Consider the following 21,572-nt stretch of genomic DNA (forward strand, 5'->3'; position numbering starts at 1 on the left):
AAGATTTGGATCAATTTGGGCAAGTTGGGTTACAACCTATTGTTTAGTCCATCTTGATATAATCCATCTTAACCCAATTAAACTTTGGGCTGAGTTGGGCAATAACTCATTTAATGAGTCAACCCATAATGATCAGCCCAAACAATCCATTTGCCACCCCTAAGCACTCTCATAATTGATAGAGAGAGGATTTTGTCCCCATAAAATAAATTAAGTGAGGTGCTTCATAATAGTGCAAACCATATGGACTTAAGTGCCACAGAAAGAAACCACAAGGAGGCCTTTGATAATTACAAAGAATTGACTTTAGCAGCCTTTGAGATAAACGGCTCTGATTAATCATGATCACTGACATAATTAAATGGTCTTTTTAAGTTTTCACCCTTGGCTTGATTCATTTGACTGAAATTCAAATACGACGGCGTAGCCTACTATTTGGTCCTCTTGTGGTAGAGCTCTTTAGGTTTTCTTGTACAGCTTTGTATCCAACTGTATTTGTTATTTCTGATCGCGAAGCAAGAACAAGCGAGAAATTCATTAAAGAGCAACCATGACAGGTAATTTCCCTAAAAGATTTGATTTTTCGCACAAATTTCAGCTAATCGAACCTCAATTTCTTAATATTTCTATTCAATGAATGAGCTGTTGCTTTATTAATGAAAGATTTTAGTATCCGAGCTATTCCGCTACTCTTTTGATTTATTAAAGAGCAACAATGACTGGTAATTTCCCTAAAGGATTTGATTTTTCCTACAATTTTGAGCTTATTGAACATAATTGGGCCTTTCAAATTAAGATTGTGTATGGCCAAATTTTATCTGTTCAGACAAGAAGTAAAAAACAATAAAATGGATTCTTGATTTAATTTGGCTATGAATTTACTCTTCAGACAGACCCTGAGGATATGCTAGGCATATGGTATGCGGGTTTTGCATATATTGGTTTATCTACAATTGAATTGAATTCATTGAGTGCAATCATCATAATTAAATCCATCTTATTAGAATTTTGGACTAGACTATGCACAGGAACAAGAGATGGAAATCGAGGCGTTGGAAGCAATTCTTATGGATGAATTCAAAGGTTTACGACTATCCTTGATGATTCAATTTGTAGGTTCGTCTTGCTCTCTTTTTCTGAAACTCATCAGATAACTTTATTGTGTGGTTCTGCTAGAAATTCACTCCAGTGAAAGCGGGCTAAACACTTCAAATCGATGCTTCCAAATTACCATCACTCCTCAGGTACATGGCAATCTTTGCGATAGTTGATTACTTGACTATTAAGATTGATGATGAATAGACTAATTTAGTGCATAGGGCTGGAGTTATTTTATAAGTAATCAATCTTTTGTTTGGCCTTGTCTATTATTGCACTAGCTCAAAGGAACTAGACATCTCGTGTTCCTTCATTAGTGGAATTCATGCTTTTTTAATTACTATTATCATACTTCTTATAATGTTGCTTTTTGCGTAGGACGATGATGAAGAATCTACATACTCATCAGGTTTTTCTATTTGTCTCGCAGTTATTTCATCTACAGCTCTCTTCTGTACTGCTTTCCATTTAAGTATATGAACTCCTGCTAACAATAATTGCTACCAAATTGTTGCTGCAGTTCGACTAGCTTTAATATTCTCACATACAGAAAAATATCCCGATGAACCTCCACTTTTGAATGTCTCAAGGTAATTTTACCCTTCCACTAGGATACGCCATCCCAGGACCTGTAGTGTTTTCCTTGTTTTGGATACACTGTTATAAATGCTGCATAACAGGAAGAAATATCCTTGTGCACTTTTGTTGCTTGCAAGTCGAATTAGATTCTTACCCGTATTTCAACATATCACAAATCGCATGTCTTTTATGTAGTTTCTCTGCGAAAATGACAAGCAGTAAAGACTAAATAATCAAAGACGAAGAACTCAAATTTTAATGTGGTTCAGCAAGCTTATATTCATAAGTGAGTGATTCGTTATTGATTGTGCACTTAAAATGGTTTACAAGCTTCTCTAATATTCTTAAGAGCAGATCTGTTAGTAGCACTCATTTTTATATCAATATAACATGAGGTGCCTAGTAGCTACCTTAATTTTGCTTTACTGTTGTGATGTGATATTAACAACTTTGTGCAACTGATATATTTAGAGATCTCTCTTGTTTTTTCAGTTTAAAAGGAATTCAATCTGCAGATCTTAAAATCCTGAAAGAGAAGCTTGAACAGGAGGTATGTTTTCAAGCCCAATTCTTATGCAATATGTCCCTGAGGTTTTTTTTTTTTTTTTAAAAATGTTGTTTCTTCTGCCAGTCAAAGAATTTGGCCAATTATTGTGGCAGTGACTGTGACCCTACCCCCGCGCCCAAAAAGAAGCCCCTATACTCTCTGTCTTTCCTGTCGCTAACAGTTAGCTACTGTTGTGGAATGCAACAACAACAACAACATACCCAGTATTATCCCACACCGTGGGGTCTGGGGAGGGTAGTGTGTACGCAGACGTTACCACTACCTTGTGAGGATAGAGAGGATAGAGAGGCTGTTTCCAATAGACCCTCGGCTCAGGAAAGCATTGTTGTTGTGGAATGATTTATAGAAATTGGCAAGAGTTGTTCTTTTATCTAAATCATGCACTTGTTTTTTATGCCTTACTTCTTCTCTGAATGCTTGCATTCGCAGGCTGTTGAGAATCTTGGAATGGCCATGGTCTACACATTGGTCACATCAGCTAAAGACTGGCTATCTGAAAGATTTGCTGAGGAAACAGGAGCCGAAGATGCTGAAGATGATGAAGCCAAAAAAGAGGAAGTATGTTATTTGTCCTGATTGACCTGCTGCATATGAATCAGCTTTCATTAACTGCAAAATTGGGAAGTCATAAATCTAAGATTCTAGTGATTTTGACTCATGAATTGCCCACAGCTTCTATTGAACAGACAAAACTAGGTTGCTTTAGTATGATTTTGATAACTTATCCACTTAATAGGAAAAGGAAAGGTGTGTGTGTGTGGGTGGGGGTGGGGGTGGGGTGGGGGTGGGGTGGGAGGTGGTGGGTGGGAGGGTGGGGGGGGGTAAAGAAAGAAAAGGCATGTTCTGTTCTGATAGTACTTGGAATCAAGCTCCAACATATATTCTTCTAATGTGACTTAATAAGTTAGCTAGAAATATAACGTGTATTTTTTGTTATAGAAGGGCCAGCGAGGCCAGGATATTAGGATGTACCTGAAATCTACCCAATGTTTTTTTAGATGAAGTAAGAAGTTTCATTAAATGCATCAAGAAGATGCAATCAGTTGTCTCTGTTGAGCTGTCAGATTCTTCTCTCTTGTAATCTTTACATCTTCTGGATGTTTTTAATGATATTTCACTTACTTCATCAAAAAGAAGATGCAATCAGTTCCAAAAAGGATTACAAAAGGTGCAGTTAGCTCCAATACAAATAAGCTATGCTATGCACTGGAGCTAACAAAATCTAAAAACTGAACTGATGAATTTACATTGGAAAGGTTATACCAACTAAATAAAAGCAAAAGACATTTGGCTTTCAGGAAATGATTAGGAGTTGATACACCATCAAAACATCTGAGATGCCTTTGAAATTCTACCCAAAGTTGTGAACAATTCGAGCATAGTGACTTTTGCTAGTCTGAGCTTGAAATTGGTAAGACAGTAATAGGACTTGGATCTGCCTGTATCTCAGTCAAGGTGGTCATAGGTAACCAACACTTAAATTCTTCACTTTTGTTAGTTAATAGCTTCAGCAAACCTTGCGGATGTAGCTTGCATCTACATTTTTAAAAGCAGTTCTGTGGTGCTCTGTTGAACTAACAACTGGAAAATCTTCTGTTACTTAAGATTTTACTTACTCTTTTGATGGATTGGCCTTGAATCGTGATCACTTAATTGTTATTATTCATTTGACTTCAGGTAATTATACCACACGGAGAACCAGTTACCATCGAAACATTCTTGGCATGGAGGGAAAGATTTGAAGCCGAACTAGCTCTGGAAAGAGCCAAGTAAGTTTCTTGCGTTGGCTTCTCAACCAAAGTTGTGGCACTGGATGTGGGTCTTCTTCATCCAATAAAACTAGAAACATTTTACTATTTTAAATGCCAGTGAAGTTTCATACAGTTAAAACGAATCATCAACTCCAAATTTCTGAAAATCTTGGGCAACTTTAGGGGCACTTTGTTGCCACAGGCAAATGTTTATTCTTATTGTTATTTGTTGAGAGGGAACTTTAAACAGGGTTGTGTGTCAGATATTAGGAATTATTGAATTGTGAAGCATAGACAGAATGTATTGATTATGACCATGTGTTACCTTTTAAACTCCTTTGCTTTGAACATTTCTGCTTTAGAAACTTGTGGCTGGCCATCTACTTTTCTGCATTTCCTTTTATCCAAATTTGGCTATTATGTTCCTGATGTGCAACCATATATCAACGTTCAGGTTAATGCCAGATTCGGCACTTAATGCTCCAAAGGAAAAGAAACTGACAGGGAGGCAATGGTTTGAAAGTGGAAGAGCCAGTGGGGTAATTTATTCTTTTGTGTAGTTGCTGTTTCGAAGTTTATAATGAAGTTGTGCTATTTTAATCTCATTGATGCATCAAATTAATTTGAGTCAGAAACGACAGCCAAATACAGTTTCAACTTTCTTGATACTGACCATAGTTCCGTTAGGCTATGCCATTATGGGGAGGCTGTCTCTCTCTCTCTCTCTTGTGTGTGTTTATTAAATGTGAATACAATGGAGTTACCGTGTACTTATACTGGTGGGGGGTAACATGTACCCGTTGAATTAGTCAAGGTGCACGAAAGATAGCCCGGATACCACGGTTATCAAAAAGGAAAAAAAATGTGAAGGCAGTGTTACAGGACAAGATCCAATTCGTCTTTGCTAAATATAGTAGCATTAGCCAAAGACATTGCAACAAGACATTAATGTTTTCCTGAATTCAGCAGGATTGAAATTCTACGATGCAAGTAACAGAAACCCCGTGTCCTGATTTTTTTGAAAGGCTTTAATGTGATCTCACTATTTGCTTTATTATCCTTTACTTTCGTGTTGTCAGAATTTTTTGGTGTCGGTGGGGGGCAAGTATTATGAGGCTCATAGAGAAGAATTCCTGTATAATAGAAGTGCTGCTCTGGGCCCTGTTTCTTTTCCTTTTGATTATTCCAGCTGCTCGTAATGTTCCCTGACCATACATTAATGCAAACAGCTAAATATCATACTGCACTCCACTGTATTGGTGAATGTTTGTAAGTCAAAAGTGTCTGCTGTATGTAGTGGTATCTCCTTCGAATCGGGACACGAGGTCCTGTTCCTGTATAAGCTGCTTAGGAAAGGTTGTGAGTTCATAATATGGTTATCTGTGGCTGTTGCTAAACTGGGGTTGTTTCTCTTTGTTGTCAACAGAAAGCTGCGGCAGCTATTGCTGAAGAATCTGATGAAGATGAGGATGATATTGATTTTGATGATGATGATTTTGAAGGTCAATTTTCTTGTTCTTGTTTTTCTTCTGTTTATTTGTTTCTGAATCAGTATGAAATGATTATTTTTGTTAATTTTTTTTGTGTGTGGACAGATGATGAAGAAGATATGCTTGAGCACTATTTGGCCGAGAAAACAGATTCATCATCTCATTCTTGAAGAAGAGTCTGTTAAATTAACTTGTGTTTTATACTGAACACGGATGTATTATTTCGCTCATCCCTCAAGTGTTGTAATGAGGTAATTGCAGGTTATACCTGTGCCAGTTTTGGCCCTAGATCAGACAGCATGAGTACTGAACATGCGTTTAAGAAGAGACAAATTCAGTTTTTGATTTATTAAAAGATCTTGTGCCGCACAACTTAAATGTTGTCCGTCTGCTTCTTGTTGGTTTATTATGTTCATCTCTCTCTCTCTCTCTCTCTCTCTCTCTCTCTCTCTCTCTCTCTCTCTCTCTCTCTCTCTCGGTTGAAGAGGAGTGGAGAGAGATTTACTAATACACTGGTAAGAGATCAAGGATGGAAGAAACAAGAATAAGCATGTCTTGCCATGAAAAGTGGAATGCTATAGGTGGTTCAGGTGCTTTGTTGTGTATCAGTAGCAAAACTGCATTCTTAAATGTCGTTATTTATTTTTCAAGGCGGTAACCATTTTTTTCGTTTAAGGTTGTCAATTGTGGAAACTTAACATTTTCGAGCATGTCTTTTACGCAAAGAAGGTTGTGTATGTCTGTTTCATGTTTTAACACTTCAAACTTACTAGTGTTTATGTCAAATTGAGATTATAGCCTTTTAAAGAACTAGTGTAAATTTTGTATAAAGGTGTTAGCAAAAGTTAAATAAAGCTGAAATTACTCCCCAGGGGTGGCCTAGCGGTTGAAAAGTTGAAGCAACTTGGATGTTTAAACCTCAATAGAGGCAATATGATTGTACGAGGTGAATTCTTCCTATCTGTCTAAGCTTAGCTAGTAAAATTATCAGTGTTTGTGCTGGTAGGAGATTGCAGATGTCCATGTATCAATTAAGATTCATGTAAGTTGGTCTAGATACTACCATTGTAAGAAGGAAAACAGTTTTTAAGCGAAAGTATAAGAAGACTTCGACTGCAATGTATATATCATTTTACTTAAATCTTTTAGTACAGATAGTTTAGTTACAGTCTTACAGACGCGAACGAATGTAAGCAGTTTTCATATGCCTTATTTTTTGGAATACTTGGTTTGAATCTCATCTCCACCTTTGTAGTAATAAAACTTGTTTTGGTCATCTCCATATCTGTAGTTCAAAGACACAGAAGATGCAAGTTTTTTCAGCCTTTGTTGAGCCATCTGTAAGACTGTAGTTGTTTTTACTTTAGCAATGTAACAGCAAATAGCATCTAAATACCACCCGCTTCTCCCCTTGAAGCCTACAATCTGGCCACCTTCCATCGGCAGGGAGAATCGCGTTCCTTCTTCAACTCCAAAAGGTCCAAATGTTCTTCTGTTGCTGCTAAAGGTGAGGGATCGTATAACAGGACTGCCACCATAGACCACTGGACAGTAGTAGCCGCTAACGCCCGTCAAGTATTCTCCTGGAAATTGCAGCTTAATCTGGAAATGAAATTCACTTAAAGGCATTAAGTTTCATAGTAATAGCAAACTTTAACAGCAAAATACTCGCCTCATGAGCTAAACTTTTGTTACGTTGAGTTAACACCCGAGGTTCATTTTCTTTAACATAATATTAGAGTCAAACTCTTTCTTATTGTTGTTTTATCCAACCAAGGACTCCTTGTAAACATGCTATATTATCCGCGCACCAAATGATCAGTCCTAAGAATGGGGAAGGGATGTGTTAAGTGTCCCACATTGAGGGAGTGAGTGCATTGCTATCTTTATATTGTCTTGAGCAATCTTTGTACAACAACGACGACCCAGTAAAATCTCACAAGTGGAGTCTGGCGAGGGTAGTGTGCACACAGACCTTACCCCTACCCCGATGGAGTAGAGAGGCTATTTCTTGGGCAATCTTTGTCTCGTGAACTAATTTCTAGGGTTGAGTAGTGTAACTAATCTGCTATAGTAAATGAAACACTGTACTGATTCTTTATATTATCAGTGTACGAAGCTAAAATCCATAGAATAAAGTATTACCTGTGCAGTTTTACTACCTCCAACTCCTCCATGCTTCTCTGCTTTATAAGGCTTGCCATTTTGGTCATAGACCACAGTCATGGAGTCTATACAAAGAGAATAGACAAGGGTAATTTCTCTCACTCCAGTGAAGCCACCATCGTCCCACGGGCTTCCACCATGACCACCCCATGGTCCAACAACGATCCTCTTCTTTACTTTGTCTGCTTGCTCCTCCCCAACCGGCCTCTACACACATGGGAAACATTTTTCGATAAGTGACTTCCATCGTATCAAATACATCCAAAAGAGAACTACTTTTAAACTCGAAATAACTTACCATGTCCATCACCGAAAATGCAAAGATAGACGCAAGTTAGCTGATAGGTTGCTTTCAAGAAAGTATCACTCATATATAGAGGCAGAGCCATTGTTGTCTTGTCTACTTCTGTAGCAGTACGTATCTGATTCCCATTTTTATCAATCTTCAGAACCTTAGCTTTTCATCTTTTCTAGTGATTTCGCATTAATTAAGATGGTACAAATCTTATCATGGTTGAAATCTTTGGTGAGAACCAGATTCGTATGGCAAAGGAAACAGAGAGAGAGAGAGAGAGAGAGAGAGAGAGAGAGAGAGAGAGAGAGAGATACCGCGCTCCTTTATCCTAGAATACAACTATAGGAGTACTAGTGTCATTTTTCAAATGAATAAAGGAAGATTTAAAACCAGCACTAAGAGTGCCGAAATATGTACAGCAAAAAGTTTGAGATAGTCTCCCACCAACCCTGAAAGGAGCTGATAAAATCTTAGACACAGCACCAATCCATATTCTTTAGGTGTTGGATATATTTACTTACCAAATTGTATGTAACATGCAAAACAAACCATCAGAAAATGGTGTTGACAAATTATTTAGATACTCGCATCAAAAGAACGTTCTTAATTTTGTCCTTGGTCAATTGGGACGAACAGGGGGAGGGAACCAAATTCAACTTGCTTCCGTAAAATATAAATATCTTGAATCAAAACTCAAATGTTTGCCTAACTGTAAAATTATCTAAAGAAGAAAAAGAAAATTTAAGATGACAATATGGTCATATAACTAACTGTGCGCCATAAATAAGTAGAGTTGACATCTCGGTCCTATTTATTACTCATTGATATCAGTTAGCTCTGTATCCCTATGCACCATTGACTCGTCCATTCCTGTTATGTCTGTATCTTCCGGCAGCGGCAAGGGTGACGATCTCCTATTTATTACTCATCGATATCAGTTAGCTTTGTATCCCTATGCACCATTGACTCGTTCATTCCTGTTATGTCTGTATCTTCCGGCAGCGACAAGGGTGACGATCTCCACTTTAGTTCAAAACTCGTATTGGGATTTATATTAGACGGAGAAAACTCAAACATTCTAATGTCTTCTAAATAATGTCGCCAGCATTTCTTTGAGTAATATTTACAACAGCTAGGAGTCTTCTCTTTGTTCATCATGATCTCCTTTTTGAACTGTATTCCACATAAATAACAGTGAGTACTAACCAGTGTAGCGATAGAATGCACTGATAAACTAGAAAGTATAATCTAAGGATCCAGTTCAGACAGAGCTAATCTTACCGCGAGAAGGTCACTGCTGGGAGATGTCATTAAAATAAGAGTTTTTGGGTGAAACTGACGCAAGTGACTGTTGAGAAGATTTCTCAGTACTCTTGATGATTTAGTCAATTCTATCTTGAAGTCTCTAGAGGGAAGAAGATGGATTCCTCTCATTTCCTCATAGATAATCACATCCTATAAGTGCCACAAGAATAAATAAACAAATAAATACATAAACAATTCAACATATGAGAAGCAATAGACAATCATCAATGATAATTTAATACAAGAGTTTAAAAAGTTTGAGACCTGTTTAGAGGCAAGAAACAACTTGAAACCTTTAGCTTCGAGCCCTTGAACGAATTTCTGAACTTCAAGAGGGTGAAACTTCTGTTTTTGGGATTTCAAGTGAAGCTTCACTTCTTGCAACTGTGAAGCATTCATGGAAGAAAAAGGCAGCTCAATACCAGTATATTCAAATGAAAGTAGATTTGGTGCATCAATGTTGGCTTCCTTTAGTTTGCTGCACCTTACTACTGAAAGCTTCTTCAGCTTGTCACTCAATATTGTCATCCTCCGCAACGCATGACACTCTAACAGGAACAAGTTTTCAAGTAATGGGAATTCGGCGATACGTTCCTGAAATGACTTATCTGCCATGTGTGTATGCCTCAACATCAAATTCTTAAGATTTCCGCACCCTGCTAAGATTAATTTGCACCTTGAAGATTTCTTTCCATGGAACCAAAATGTCTCAAGATTGGGTGCCTCTAGTTTGACCGACCTGAGGTTGGAGCCCTCATGTACTTCCAACCTTTTTAGTTTAGGCAGAGTTGAGACATGCAAGAATTTCAAAAGATGGCACTTGATCAGTCGCATATCTTCGATCAAAGGGCAGCCTTGGACAAACTTATGGACTACATTCTCATTGATACGCATAGCTTTCATGGATAGCTCCCGCAGGTTTTGGAGCTTTATGACAGCAGAAACATCCATTCCACATCCGTGGAGTTTCAATGAAGTTATTGTCCTGGAAGCAAAGGCCACCTGAGGCAGTACATAACATTGGCTAACCACATTCTCATAGACATCATCAGCCTTCTTCACATGGATATCAAGCTCTTTAACATTCTTGTCAGTAGCAACACTTATCCAGTTATTCATATAGGGAGTCATAAGATCAGCAACAAAAGAGGAGACATGCAGCCTGAACTTTTGTATACTTGGCAATGGTTCAATTCTGGTTGCTAAGGTGTTCTCAACAAACAGAATGAACTTCATTAATCGCAGATCTACATATCCAGCTGTCAGGGATTCCTTAAACACCTGCTTGAAACTTGCGCTCTGTTCCTCCACTGGTGGAGATTGGAGATCATTTGAAGCTCCAACCTTATGATTTTGGAAGCGCCTCTGATCAAAATCAACGGACGTGAAAGATTCCCAAATGACTTTCCACTTCTTGGACAAGATGCTAGTTCTCACAATATCCTTTGGCCAGCGGAGAAGACAAAGGATGTGATGTAAAATGTGTTCAGGCAACTCAGAGATCCTGTCCGCATCATCAGCTGCTCTTCCATCTGTGTTGGTGATCTCCATTCTCTTTCCCTTTTTAGTATTTACCTTTCTCTGTCTTGCAGCCTTTCTTTTCCTTTTCTTCATTAACGTCCGCTCTTTGCAAATTCTAGAGACCCTTCGTTTCGCAAACAACAAGCGTACAACTTTAGACATCATACCCTTGCCTAAAATTCTTGTTCAAATACAAGAAAGAAACCTCCATTTCGTTAAAAACTGCATCTTTACTTTTTTTTAATGGTAAATAATATATTATATAAATATTTGCACTAAGCCAGTGCCTGTGCGTAATTACAGGTTGTGCAAATCAGCAATTGCGTCTAAAATATCGTCTACATCTGGTACAAAAACCAGTGTGCAAATCAGCAACTGCATCTTTACTTTTAACATATATCAATGAAACTAATACCCCGAAGAGAAAATAAAACGATCCAGCATTAATAGGAAAAAGAAAAAGGAAAAATATAAATCAATTTTTAACCTGCATCTATCAGCAGGTAATTCAAACAAAAAAAAGACTTAAATGATTTTACTGATATTGGTGCCAAAATAAGTAAACGTAATAGAATTCGAAGTAACCTAATCATAATCTTTATAATCAGCCTGAAACACTAAATGTGAATTCGGGGAACAATTTGATCCTATCGTTTCGTAGATATAATCTCAGAGATACAAAAGATAATCAAATAAAAATGCGAAATACCTGCAGAGATGGCAGATACTTGGAATTCGGGAAGACGAAACTGACGAACTGTGATTTGATCAACCTTTTGACGGTCAAGCTAGTTATATAGGGTTCGCCGATTGTAACTACTATGTGGAAAGTGGAAACGACCGGGTTAAGTTTGATGGGCCGGGCTGTTTACCGAGGGCGCTAACCTATTGTGCTTTGGGTTCCGTTGAAAAGGGGATATTTTTAAAAATAGCCAGATTTACAACTGGTCGTTCAAAAATAGCCCAATTTCAAAAGTAATCGAAATTTAGCCACTTTTTATGTAAAGATAAATCTGAGCGAAAACACTGTTCAAAACCCGGAAAATACTCCAGTATATTATGCTGGAGTTCCAGCATAAGTATACTTGAACTCCAGCATATTATACTGGAGTTCCAGGATAGCATGCTGGAACTCCAGCATAATATGATGGAGTTCCAGCATAAATACACTAGAACTCCAGCATAATATACTGGAGTTCCAGCAAGTATAATGGTCCAGTATAATATACTGGAGTTTGGAGCACCAGTGCTCCAGTCTCCAGTATATTATACTGGAGCCAGCAAAGTATACCGTTCCAGCATAATATGCTGGAGTTCATACACAAGTGCACCGAACTCCAGTATATTATGCTTGACCGGTCTCTATTGCAGAAAAACGGTGGCTATTTTTCATTGACTTGGTAAACGCTGGCTATTTTTGATTGACTAGTCCGAAAACTGGCTATACCGTGAAGTTTTGGCGTTGAAAAGCCCAAAGCGTTTTTGGACCGATAAGGCATTTTTGGGGCCTAAAACCATAGGCGGATCCAGAATTTGAAGTTTATGGGTTCCTATTGTAATATCAAATTAATATACAATAATAACTGGCTTCACACTTATATATTTATTAATATTTAATGATTTTTTTAAATAAAATACAGGGTCTATGCAAAAGTTACTGGATTTTCGAGAACCCAGTGACTATGCTCTACATCTGCCACTGCCTAAAACCCCCGTTTTGCCTACGGAAAAGAGCCAAAAATTTACTTGAACTATCCGAAATAGCTCAAAAATACCCTCCGTTTGTTTTTTGTACCAAATGTATCCCTGCCGTCTATGTTTTGGACCACAAATGCCCCTTAAACCGTTAGTCTTGCCATTGAAGCTGACATGGCAGTCCAACTGGGTTAGATTTGCTTACATGGCCATCCACCTAAGCAATCCAGCATGGCAAAAATTATTTTTTCGGAAAATTTTTTTCCGGAAATTTTTATTAAAATAAAAAATCAATATTTATTCCGAAAAAGTAAAAAAAAATCGGAAAAAATATTTATTTTGGGAGTTTGTTATTAAAATACAAAATCAACACTTATTTCAAAAATAGTAAAATACTTCCAGAAAAATTATTTATTTCGGAATTTTTTTATTAAAATACAAAATCACGCTTATTCCGAAAAAAGTAAAAATTTCTGAAATAATTATTCTTGATTGGCTTTATGATTTGATTAAAAAACTCCATTGTTCTCTTTTGTGAATTTATGATTAATTTGATCTAAATTTTTAGATGCTTATAAGTTATAGCTTCACAAAAAGCACACCTCTACTGTAAGTATCAATTGGTTCATCCGAAGTTCTTATAATTTTTGGAGTTTTCAAATTTTCAAAAATTCTGAAATTCAACTTCAAGTGAAATTTAAAATTTTCAACGTCGAACACTTATTCCAAAAAAAGTAAAAAAAAAATTCGGAACATTATATTAAAGCACTTTCCAAAAATAATTTATTTTGTATATTATATATAATATTTTAATAAATAAATAATTTTTCCGAAAATATTTTACTATTTTCGGAATAAGCGTTGATTTTTTATTTTAATAACAAAATTCCGAAATAAATTTCCGGAATTTTTTTACTTTTTTGGGAATAAATGTTGATTTTGTATTTTAATAAAAATTTCCGGAAAAATTATTTTTTCGAAAAAATAATTTTGACATGCTGGATTGCTTAGGTGGATGGCCATTTAAGCAAATCAAACCCAGTAGGACTGGCATGTCAGCTTCAATGGCAAGATTAACGGTTTAAGGGGCATTTGTGGTCCATAACATAGATGGCAGGGATATTTTTGGTACCAAAAACAAATGGAGGGTATTTTTGAGCTATTTCGAATAGTTCAAGGACATTTTAGGCCCTTTTCCGTTTTGCTTATTAATCATACAAAAATAAAACTTATGCATACTCAACAACAACAAAAACAACAAAAAATCTAGTGTTTCCTACGAGTGAGGTCTGGGGAGGCTAAGATGTACACAACCTTACTTCTACCTCTGGATGGGCAGTGATGCTGTTTCCGATAAACCATCTGCTAAAGAACGACTGAAAAAGAAAAGATAATTGCAACAAATATGAATAACAGCAAGATAAAATAAGATCGAATGCAAGAATGCAGTTAAACTCTGGGTAGTAATAGTAATTTATGAATAAAAAGACATCATACTAACACTAATACTAGTGAACTGAGTAAGACAAAGAGATACTCTCGACTACCTATAAACATTCTACCATAATCTTTGATCTCCACACCCTCCTGTCCAGGGCATGTCCTCAATCAGCTTCAGCTGCGCCATGTCCCTAAGACTTTTAGGTCTACCTCTACCCCTCCTGCTACCTACCCAGGCTAGCTTCTCTCATCTTCTAACTGGGGTTTCTATACTTCTCCTCTTATCATGCCCGGACCATCTCAACCTCACCTCCCGCATCTTATCATCCACAGGGGTCACTCTCACCTTTTCCCGAATAACTTCATTCCTAATCTTATCGAACTGTATGCTCACATATCCACCTTAACATCCTCATCCACCTTTCCCCGAAATTTATATTTAGCCTATAATTCAAAACTCAACCACCTATATGCAGGAAATAAAAAATAAAACAGAGAAAAGTATTTTTCAATTTCTCGTTTCTTCCACTAATTTCATGTAGTAAAAGATGAAAACTAAATATTAGTTTCAAAATGTTATAAAAAGTATGACAATACAATTGGATTGGTTTCAAAATAAAACGACCCCTTGAAGTTGTCCTCAACGACCAGCTGAACATCTCAATTGACCCCCTTATCATTTAGACACTTCAAGTGACTGTTAATCAAATCAAATAGACACCCGAGTGCAACAGACCAGATACGTGAGTTACACTTGCCAATGATGTGTCAAATGAGTCAATCAGTGAACGACACGTGTAATTTATAATTAAAACTTAACACTTATAATTAAAAAAAAGAAAATAAATTTAAAGAAGAAATAAACCTTTTCCCCTCACTATTAACCAAAGCAGCCACCCCCCCCCCCCCCAGTTCATCTTCTTCCTTCCAGAACCAAAACCAGCGCTACCCCCAGCCCCACCCCCATTCATCTTCTTTCTTCTGCCCTTCTTCTGTATCTCCTTCCCCTTTTCCCTAATCCACTCTCCATCCAACTAATTAAACACAAATCTTTTCATTAGACACCTTCCCATTCCCACCTTCTTCTCCAACATGCCCTATACTCAAAATTTATCCATCCATACTTGATGACACAAAGTTAGAAAGATGCCCGGTCTCCAAAGATCTCCACTTGCAAAGGGTTAAAAAGAATTACAATTACTTATTCGTTGGCAGTGTTATTTTAATTTACAAATTTTGTCTGCATTTATCAAGTTTACAGATGTAGCCAAGCAAATCATAAATTCGATTGAGACGCCCACATAGAGAATCTTTATCTTGTTAGAGATCAGCAAAAAAGATGATCATGATCCACTGGGATTTTCAGTCTTCTCCGTCATTTTCTTGGTCAAGAATTTGGGCTTATTTCACTTTTGTTTCTCTAATTTATTATTTTTGGTGTAAAATTATCGGTCGATTAAAATAATTGGTTGTTGTTTGTGTGTTTCTGGTAGGGTAAATGATAAAATATGATTATCTAATAATAAGGAAGGGCAAGATGAGAGAAAAGAACAAGGAAACGACGTCGCCACATCAAATCCGTCGTTTCATAAAGTGACACTATTCGTCGTTATGAAATGATGAATTTAACAGTATGATACAATAAAATTTAAGTAACAATCAAAACAAACATTGTGTTTAAAGTAACAATACAATACAATACAACAAATAACAACCATCCAAACAACTTGTTATGAGGTTAGAGTTTTTTTCGAACACCATTTTGAAAATATGTTTTTTGAAATACAATTGCAATAATTTTTGTGAAAATTTGGCTTTGGTTGTTTTAGTTTTTGAAAATATCTCACTTTGACTTAAAATATAAATAAATAATTGTAGTGATCAATAAAATGGTAGGAGAATCATGAAATCCTAGGTTCAATTCAAGCAAAGGCAAAATATAATTAATAATTTCTTCTGTATGAGCCTAGATAGCAAAGCCATGGGTAGAGCTAGGGAAGCGGAAGAGTTTCATACCCCTTCGCCAAAAAATATATTGCGTATATAAATAAAAGATTATTTTTTCTATACATACAGTAGATATTGAATCACCTTAATGTCTTCGCCTGTTGCTTCTTTATATTTTGAATCCATTTAATAAAAATTATAGCTATGCTATTAAGGTGTATACAAACTGACTAGAACATCATCATAAAATAACATTATTATTTGAATAACTACTCTGTGTGATTGTAATATGCTGATTAGGGGTGCTTATCAGGCGAATTATTACGCTTCACAGTTTGGCTTATCGATTATCGGATTATAAATGTAGTAATCCGCTGGCCATCCAATAAGACAATGGGCGGATTGGTATCGGATAATGATTATCGAGCGGTTATCGGGCAGTTTATTGGATAAATCAAATAGAATTTTTTTGAACCTTAGTTATTTTGGTTGCATAGCTAAGAATATTTTCCTGTAAGTTGTCAGATTTAATTATTACTGCTATATTAAAAAAGCACTAAAAGGAAGTGCATTTTATCCCTTATTCTTAAGGATAACCGTACAATCAAGGAATATGTATACCAACAACAGAAGAAGAAAGACGAGATGTACGTAACTTCATAACATACATCATTTGGAGTACATGCTTTTCAATATACCGTAAATATAACATATTTTGATTGCAAAAGAAAGGAGAAGCAATAGCTGAAAATTCAAGAAAGTGTTCCTTGAAGTTACCAAGAGTACCTTAGGGTTTCAAAAAATACTTTATATACATAGGGGTAAAAGTATAAATATAAAAATTTTTAACGGGTTAACGGTTTATCCGATAAGGAAATTGAGTAATCCGTTCTCAAATCGTTAAGCCGTTAATTATAAAATGTCAATCCATTCACCAATCGTTACCCCGATAACCCGATATCAATAAGCCATTAAATTATTTTTTCGATTCAATTAACGGTTACGGTTGGATTTTCGACGGATGGTAGGAAATTGGAACTCTTTAAGTCGCAAAAAGAACAAAAGGAAATAACATTGGAGAAAATGGTTGAAAATTTCAATGCTCGACCCTCGGATCTGAAGAAAATTAAAAAGACAAAAACCAAAAAGAAAGGAGACAAAGTGACGTGAGGATACTGTATTTTATTTCATGTGTTTTATTGGTGAAGTCGCAAAATAAATGCTCATAACAATGTAAAAACACAAGACAAATCTAAGTACGCAAACATCTAGGTTCGTCCAACCAACAAACAAATCAAAAACAAACACACACACACACCTACATGCTCTACTTTCCCTTCTCTCTTTCCTCATCAAAATACTCCTTTCAGTTTCCCAACAAAGACAACTCTTCAATGTATTAGAAAACCCTTTAAATTTCTCCACGTTTAGCCAAAGATGTCATCAACAAGCTAAAGCTACACAACAGATTTGGTGTGAGTGAGAACAACAAGATTCTGTTTAATTCTTCAAACACAAACGTCTTTTTGGTCTCTGGATTCTTCATAAATTTGGCTCCTTCAATCACGCCCATACTATCGCATTTATTAATCCCAATAACAAAATTAGCTCAATATTCATTTCAGCTTTCACTTTCTTCCTCCAACCCCATGATATCTGTTTCATCATTTCTTGCCTAAGTGAATCAGTTGCCAAATCTTGAGATCTCATTTTCTTGATCTGGGGTTGAAATTTTCTTGCCTAAAAATCCTTGCTTTTTGCAGTAAAATTTTGTGAACCACATACCTGATGATACTTATATTCTCTGTGTCATTCTCTTTGGATGATAGTTAAATTGCTCAATATAGCAATTTGGGATAAAGAAAATCTGATTTTTCCTTCAATTATTGTACTTGAAAGTATTAGTAGAATTAGAAATGAAGTCAAGAGTAGGGAGTCACGGGTCATTGGAGGAGGGTAAAGATCTTAGTACTAGGGTGGTAACTCAGTATAAGCCTTTAACATTAAGGTTACTTCAATTTCTATTGCTATTTTTGGGTCTTGGTATTGTATTTTCATTTGTTAGTATGTATATGGTTCGGTATTCAGTAGTTCAGAATGTAATCCCTATGGTACAATCAAGGTTTCAGCCCTGTATTCAACAACTTGGTTTAGAGAGTTGGATTAGGCCTCCGTCGAATCTATTGCATTCGATGAATGATACTCAGTTGTTTTGGCGAGCTTCGATTGTTCCTCAAATCAAAGATTACCCTTTTAATAGAACATGTAAGATCGCGTTCATGTTCTTGACTAGAGGACCGTTGCCTTTAGCGCCTTTGTGGGAGAAGTTTCTCAAGGGGAATGAGGAGCTTTTTTCAATCTATATTCATTCCTTGCCATCACACAAACCTGATTTCCCACCTTCATCGGTTTTTCATGGCAGGCAAATTCCTAGTCAGGTAAATTGAGCTTCTTCCTTTCCTTCCTATGGTACATTATGCTTGAATTTGTTCTTTCCATTATGTGTAAAAATTTAACCCTGCAATAGCTGCCACCTTTGACCTGCTCTACCTAATCTGTGTTGCTATCACTTTGGCATTCTTATGAGTGTATCTGGTAAGCCCAAGTCTTGGGCTACCATAATATTTCTGTGTTTTATGCCCCTTTCGAACTTGGTTGTTGAAGCAGATCTCCCATAGAATTTCAACTATTTGAATGCTTATGTCGGTCTGCCATCGTGCTGGGGCTCGTTAGTTGTTACAGCTAAACTGTTGTGTATTACTTTCTCATATAGCATCTTTTGAGACCTTTGGAGTCATGCTGCAGAAACATTTTAAGGTTTAACCAGAAAGTTCAGCAATATCGAGTGATACATTTTGTTCAAAAGACAATTGGCATATTTGAACATAATTATGGAGATTCATAGTTGGTGGTCTTTTTCTTCTTTAATGATTATGGTTACAGGATTCCTTAAGTTGTCCACAGGTAGGAGTAGGACTGGGGGAAAATGTGTTCTTTCTTGTAGCTCATCAAGTTCTGGTCCATGTATGCCTAGGTTATATGTTACTGCCACGGTGTTGTATTTGAGGCAATGTCTAGATCATTGAAAGTTGCAAACTTGTTAGTTGTTGCAGCAACATCATTAAGGATTAAATTGAGTGAAAGTCGGATAAACACTTGCTTGGTTCTCTTGTTACATAAGTTGGCCCATAGACATGTGTTCATCTAGGGGGTTTCTGAATATTTGTGACGACTAGTGCGCCATGTAAACTTTCTAAACCACTTTTCTCATTTGAAACACTTATTTTTGTGGTTGGAACTAGTGAACTGGGAAATGTTACCAGGGAATCTTCTCCATTTTAGGAAGTTTGTACCACAACATTTGCTTAATGTATGCCAGGAATTACTGTACTTTAATACAAATGTTCTGGTATATTTCCAACACTTAAATCTAAATAAAGAAAGAAACCAAAAACGAAAGATCTTGCTACAGTAGTTAACTGAATTCTAATGTGTGGTATTAAGATGAGACTTTTGGAGCAACAAGTTATGGACAGCTGAGATGGATTTCTCGAATATCATAGTGGAAATCTGGTTCTGCTGTTCTAGGTAGTGAAGTATGCTTAGATAATATGATACAGTGACCCCTTTCTACTAACATTCCACTGTCTATCTCAGACATTGGTTGAAGTATTTCCTTAGGGGAAGAGAAGGCCATTTATGAAGGATTATTTCCTTCGATTAATCTGTGGGGAATAGTTTCATATACATGTCCGTGATGGATGATGCATATTTGTTGGTTTAAAAAGTTTTATGCGCTACTTTGATGACTGAAGGATGAAGCTCGCTGGTAAAATCCTTTTTGCAGATGTGTCTGCAAAAGATGTTTGTACACCTCTTGCTAGTACATTTTGCCGCAACTATGCAGTCTATGAGCCTAAATCTTGTTATGTCATTCGCTTCCGTTACCATATTACATAGCTGATGCTATTGCTTGTTGCTTTATTTTTACTGTTCCGTAAGCCGAGGGTCTATCGAAAACAACCTCTGTGCCTTTATAGGGTAGGAGTAAGGCTGCATACACACTACCCTCTCCCGTCTTGAAATAATATATCAATGTCATAATTCTGTTGTTTCTTTTTGTGTAGGTGGCAGAGTGGGGAAGAATGAGTATGTGTGATGCTGAAAGACGGCTTCTTGCTAATGCACTGCTTGATATCTCCAACGAATGGTTTGTCCTCCTATCCGAGGCATGCATTCCGCTCCATAACTTCAAAGCTGTCTATCACTACATATCAAGATCCAGGTATAGCTTTATGGGTGCAGTAGATGAACCTGGACCTTATGGAAGAGGACGTTACAATCCGAATATGACACCTGAAGTTAACCTCACTGAATGGCGTAAAGGATCTCAGTGGTTTGAAGTCAACAGGAAACTCGCTGTTGACATTGTTAAAGATGAGGTATACTACCCTAAGTTTGAGCAGTTCTGCAGACCAGCATGTTACGTGGACGAGCACTATTTTCCAACGATGCTGACAATAGAATCGCCTCGCCTCCTGGCTAACCGGACTCTCACTTGGGTGGACTGGTCCAGAGGTGGCGCTCATCCTGCTACATTTGGGAAGGCCGATATTACTGATCAATTTTTCAAGAAAATTTCTGATAGCCCGCTCTGTATATACAATAACCAGCCTACTTCACTTTGTTTCCTTTTTGCCAGAAAATTTGCTCCTAGTGCTTTGGATCCTTTGTTAGAACATTCAGCCAAGTTTTTGGGCTTCTAGAATTATAAGCGATTTGTAGCTAATTAGATGCTATGATCAGTTGAGTTCCATACTAGCTAATTAGATGCATCAGTATATACAATGCTGATAACATGGTGTGACAGGCTCACAATGTTCTCTCCTATGTGATGTTGTATCACGTTGCTTTTTATTTTGAGACATGGATGGAGAAATGAGGATTCATATAGCCGACCTCAACTTGTTTGGGATTGAGTCCTAGCTTTGTTGTTTTGATGTTTTCTCAAAAATCAAATTTACTAGTTAGTACTCTTGGTAATATTTTGTGAACAAACTGACTTGAAGTGTTCAGGCACCGTGCCACAATGACTCTCCAATACCATCTGTACAGCAACGTAACTGTTGATTCAACGTAACATATAGCCGACCCCAACCCAACTTAATTGGGATCGAGTCGTAGTTTTGTTGTTTTGATGTTTTCTCAAAAATCAAATTTACTAGTGTGATGACCCAAAAGGTCATCTTCTGTTTTAGAATCTGATTCTGCATCATGAGGCCTTGAAAACCCCATTTTATCTCTCCTCGATTTGCGTGCGCAGTCCGAGTGCGTATCCGGAAAGCCCTTATGTGAAAAACTTAAGAAAATATGATTGTTTGGCTTAAAAAGGTGATTTTAGTTCACTTCGGTCAATATTTTGGGTAAACGGACCTGGACCCGTGTTCTGACGGTCCCGGAGGGCCCGTAGTAAAATATGGGACCTGAGCGTATGCCCGGAATCGAATTCTGAGGTCCCTAACCCGAGAATGAATTTCTGAAGAAAATTGATAAGACTAAAAATGCAATAATTTAAATGATTTGATCTTGTTGGTATCAGACCCGTATTTTGGTTCCGGAGCCCGGTACAGGTCCATTATAATATTTAAACCTTATATGTGAAATTTGGTGAAAAACGGAAGCGATTTGATGTGATTCGGACCTTTGGTTGAGAAAAT

The 21,572-nt window shown here is 36.9% G+C and overlaps 4 protein-coding genes across 5 annotated transcripts; 2 read left to right on the forward strand and 2 right to left on the reverse strand.

Annotated features, from left to right (window-relative positions):
- Positions 1–391: 391 nt before the first annotated feature.
- Positions 392–5,892, forward strand: LOC109214143 (RWD domain-containing protein 1). The gene is made up of 11 exons (XM_019378031.1): positions 392–557; positions 1,018–1,083; positions 1,177–1,244; positions 1,477–1,507; positions 1,619–1,688; positions 2,170–2,227; positions 2,675–2,803; positions 3,923–4,014; positions 4,451–4,535; positions 5,423–5,498; positions 5,592–5,892. Exons 1-11 carry the CDS (start codon positions 551–553, stop codon positions 5,654–5,656), a joined length of 747 nt encoding a protein of 248 aa, XP_019233576.1. The 5' UTR covers positions 392–550; the 3' UTR covers positions 5,657–5,892.
- Positions 5,893–6,585: 693 nt separating this feature from the next.
- On the reverse strand, positions 6,586–8,426 carry LOC109214144 (jacalin-related lectin 19). The gene is made up of 3 exons (XM_019378032.1): positions 7,951–8,426; positions 7,632–7,859; positions 6,586–7,088 (listed from the first exon to the last, which is right to left on the reverse strand). The coding sequence occupies exons 1-3, from the start codon at positions 7,957–7,959 to the stop codon at positions 6,696–6,698; spliced, it is 630 nt and encodes a 209-aa protein (XP_019233577.1). The 5' UTR covers positions 7,960–8,426; the 3' UTR covers positions 6,586–6,695.
- A 164-nt stretch (positions 8,427–8,590) lies between these two features.
- LOC109214142 lies at positions 8,591–11,569 on the reverse strand. 2 transcript variants are annotated; one of them, XM_019378030.1, is made up of 4 exons: positions 11,483–11,569; positions 9,517–10,897; positions 9,229–9,402; positions 8,591–9,120 (listed from the first exon to the last, which is right to left on the reverse strand). In XM_019378030.1, the coding sequence occupies exons 2-4, from the start codon at positions 10,864–10,866 to the stop codon at positions 8,869–8,871; spliced, it is 1,776 nt and encodes a 591-aa protein (XP_019233575.1). In that variant the 5' UTR covers positions 10,867–10,897; positions 11,483–11,569; the 3' UTR covers positions 8,591–8,868. The 2 variants fall into 2 exon arrangements, with proteins under 2 accessions (XP_019233575.1, XP_019233574.1); XM_019378029.1 differs by having other exon boundaries at positions 9,517–10,954; positions 11,483–11,546.
- Positions 11,570–17,086: 5,517 nt separating this feature from the next.
- Positions 17,087–20,813, forward strand: LOC109214149. The gene is made up of 2 exons (XM_019378040.1): positions 17,087–18,293; positions 19,983–20,813. The coding sequence occupies exons 1-2, from the start codon at positions 17,772–17,774 to the stop codon at positions 20,619–20,621; spliced, it is 1,161 nt and encodes a 386-aa protein (XP_019233585.1). The 5' UTR covers positions 17,087–17,771; the 3' UTR covers positions 20,622–20,813.
- Positions 20,814–21,572: the final 759 nt, after the last annotated feature.

Source organism: Nicotiana attenuata, unplaced genomic scaffold (assembly GCF_001879085.1).
Source record: "Nicotiana attenuata strain UT unplaced genomic scaffold, NIATTr2, whole genome shotgun sequence".
NCBI lineage: Eukaryota > Viridiplantae > Streptophyta > Magnoliopsida > Solanales > Solanaceae > Nicotiana > Nicotiana attenuata.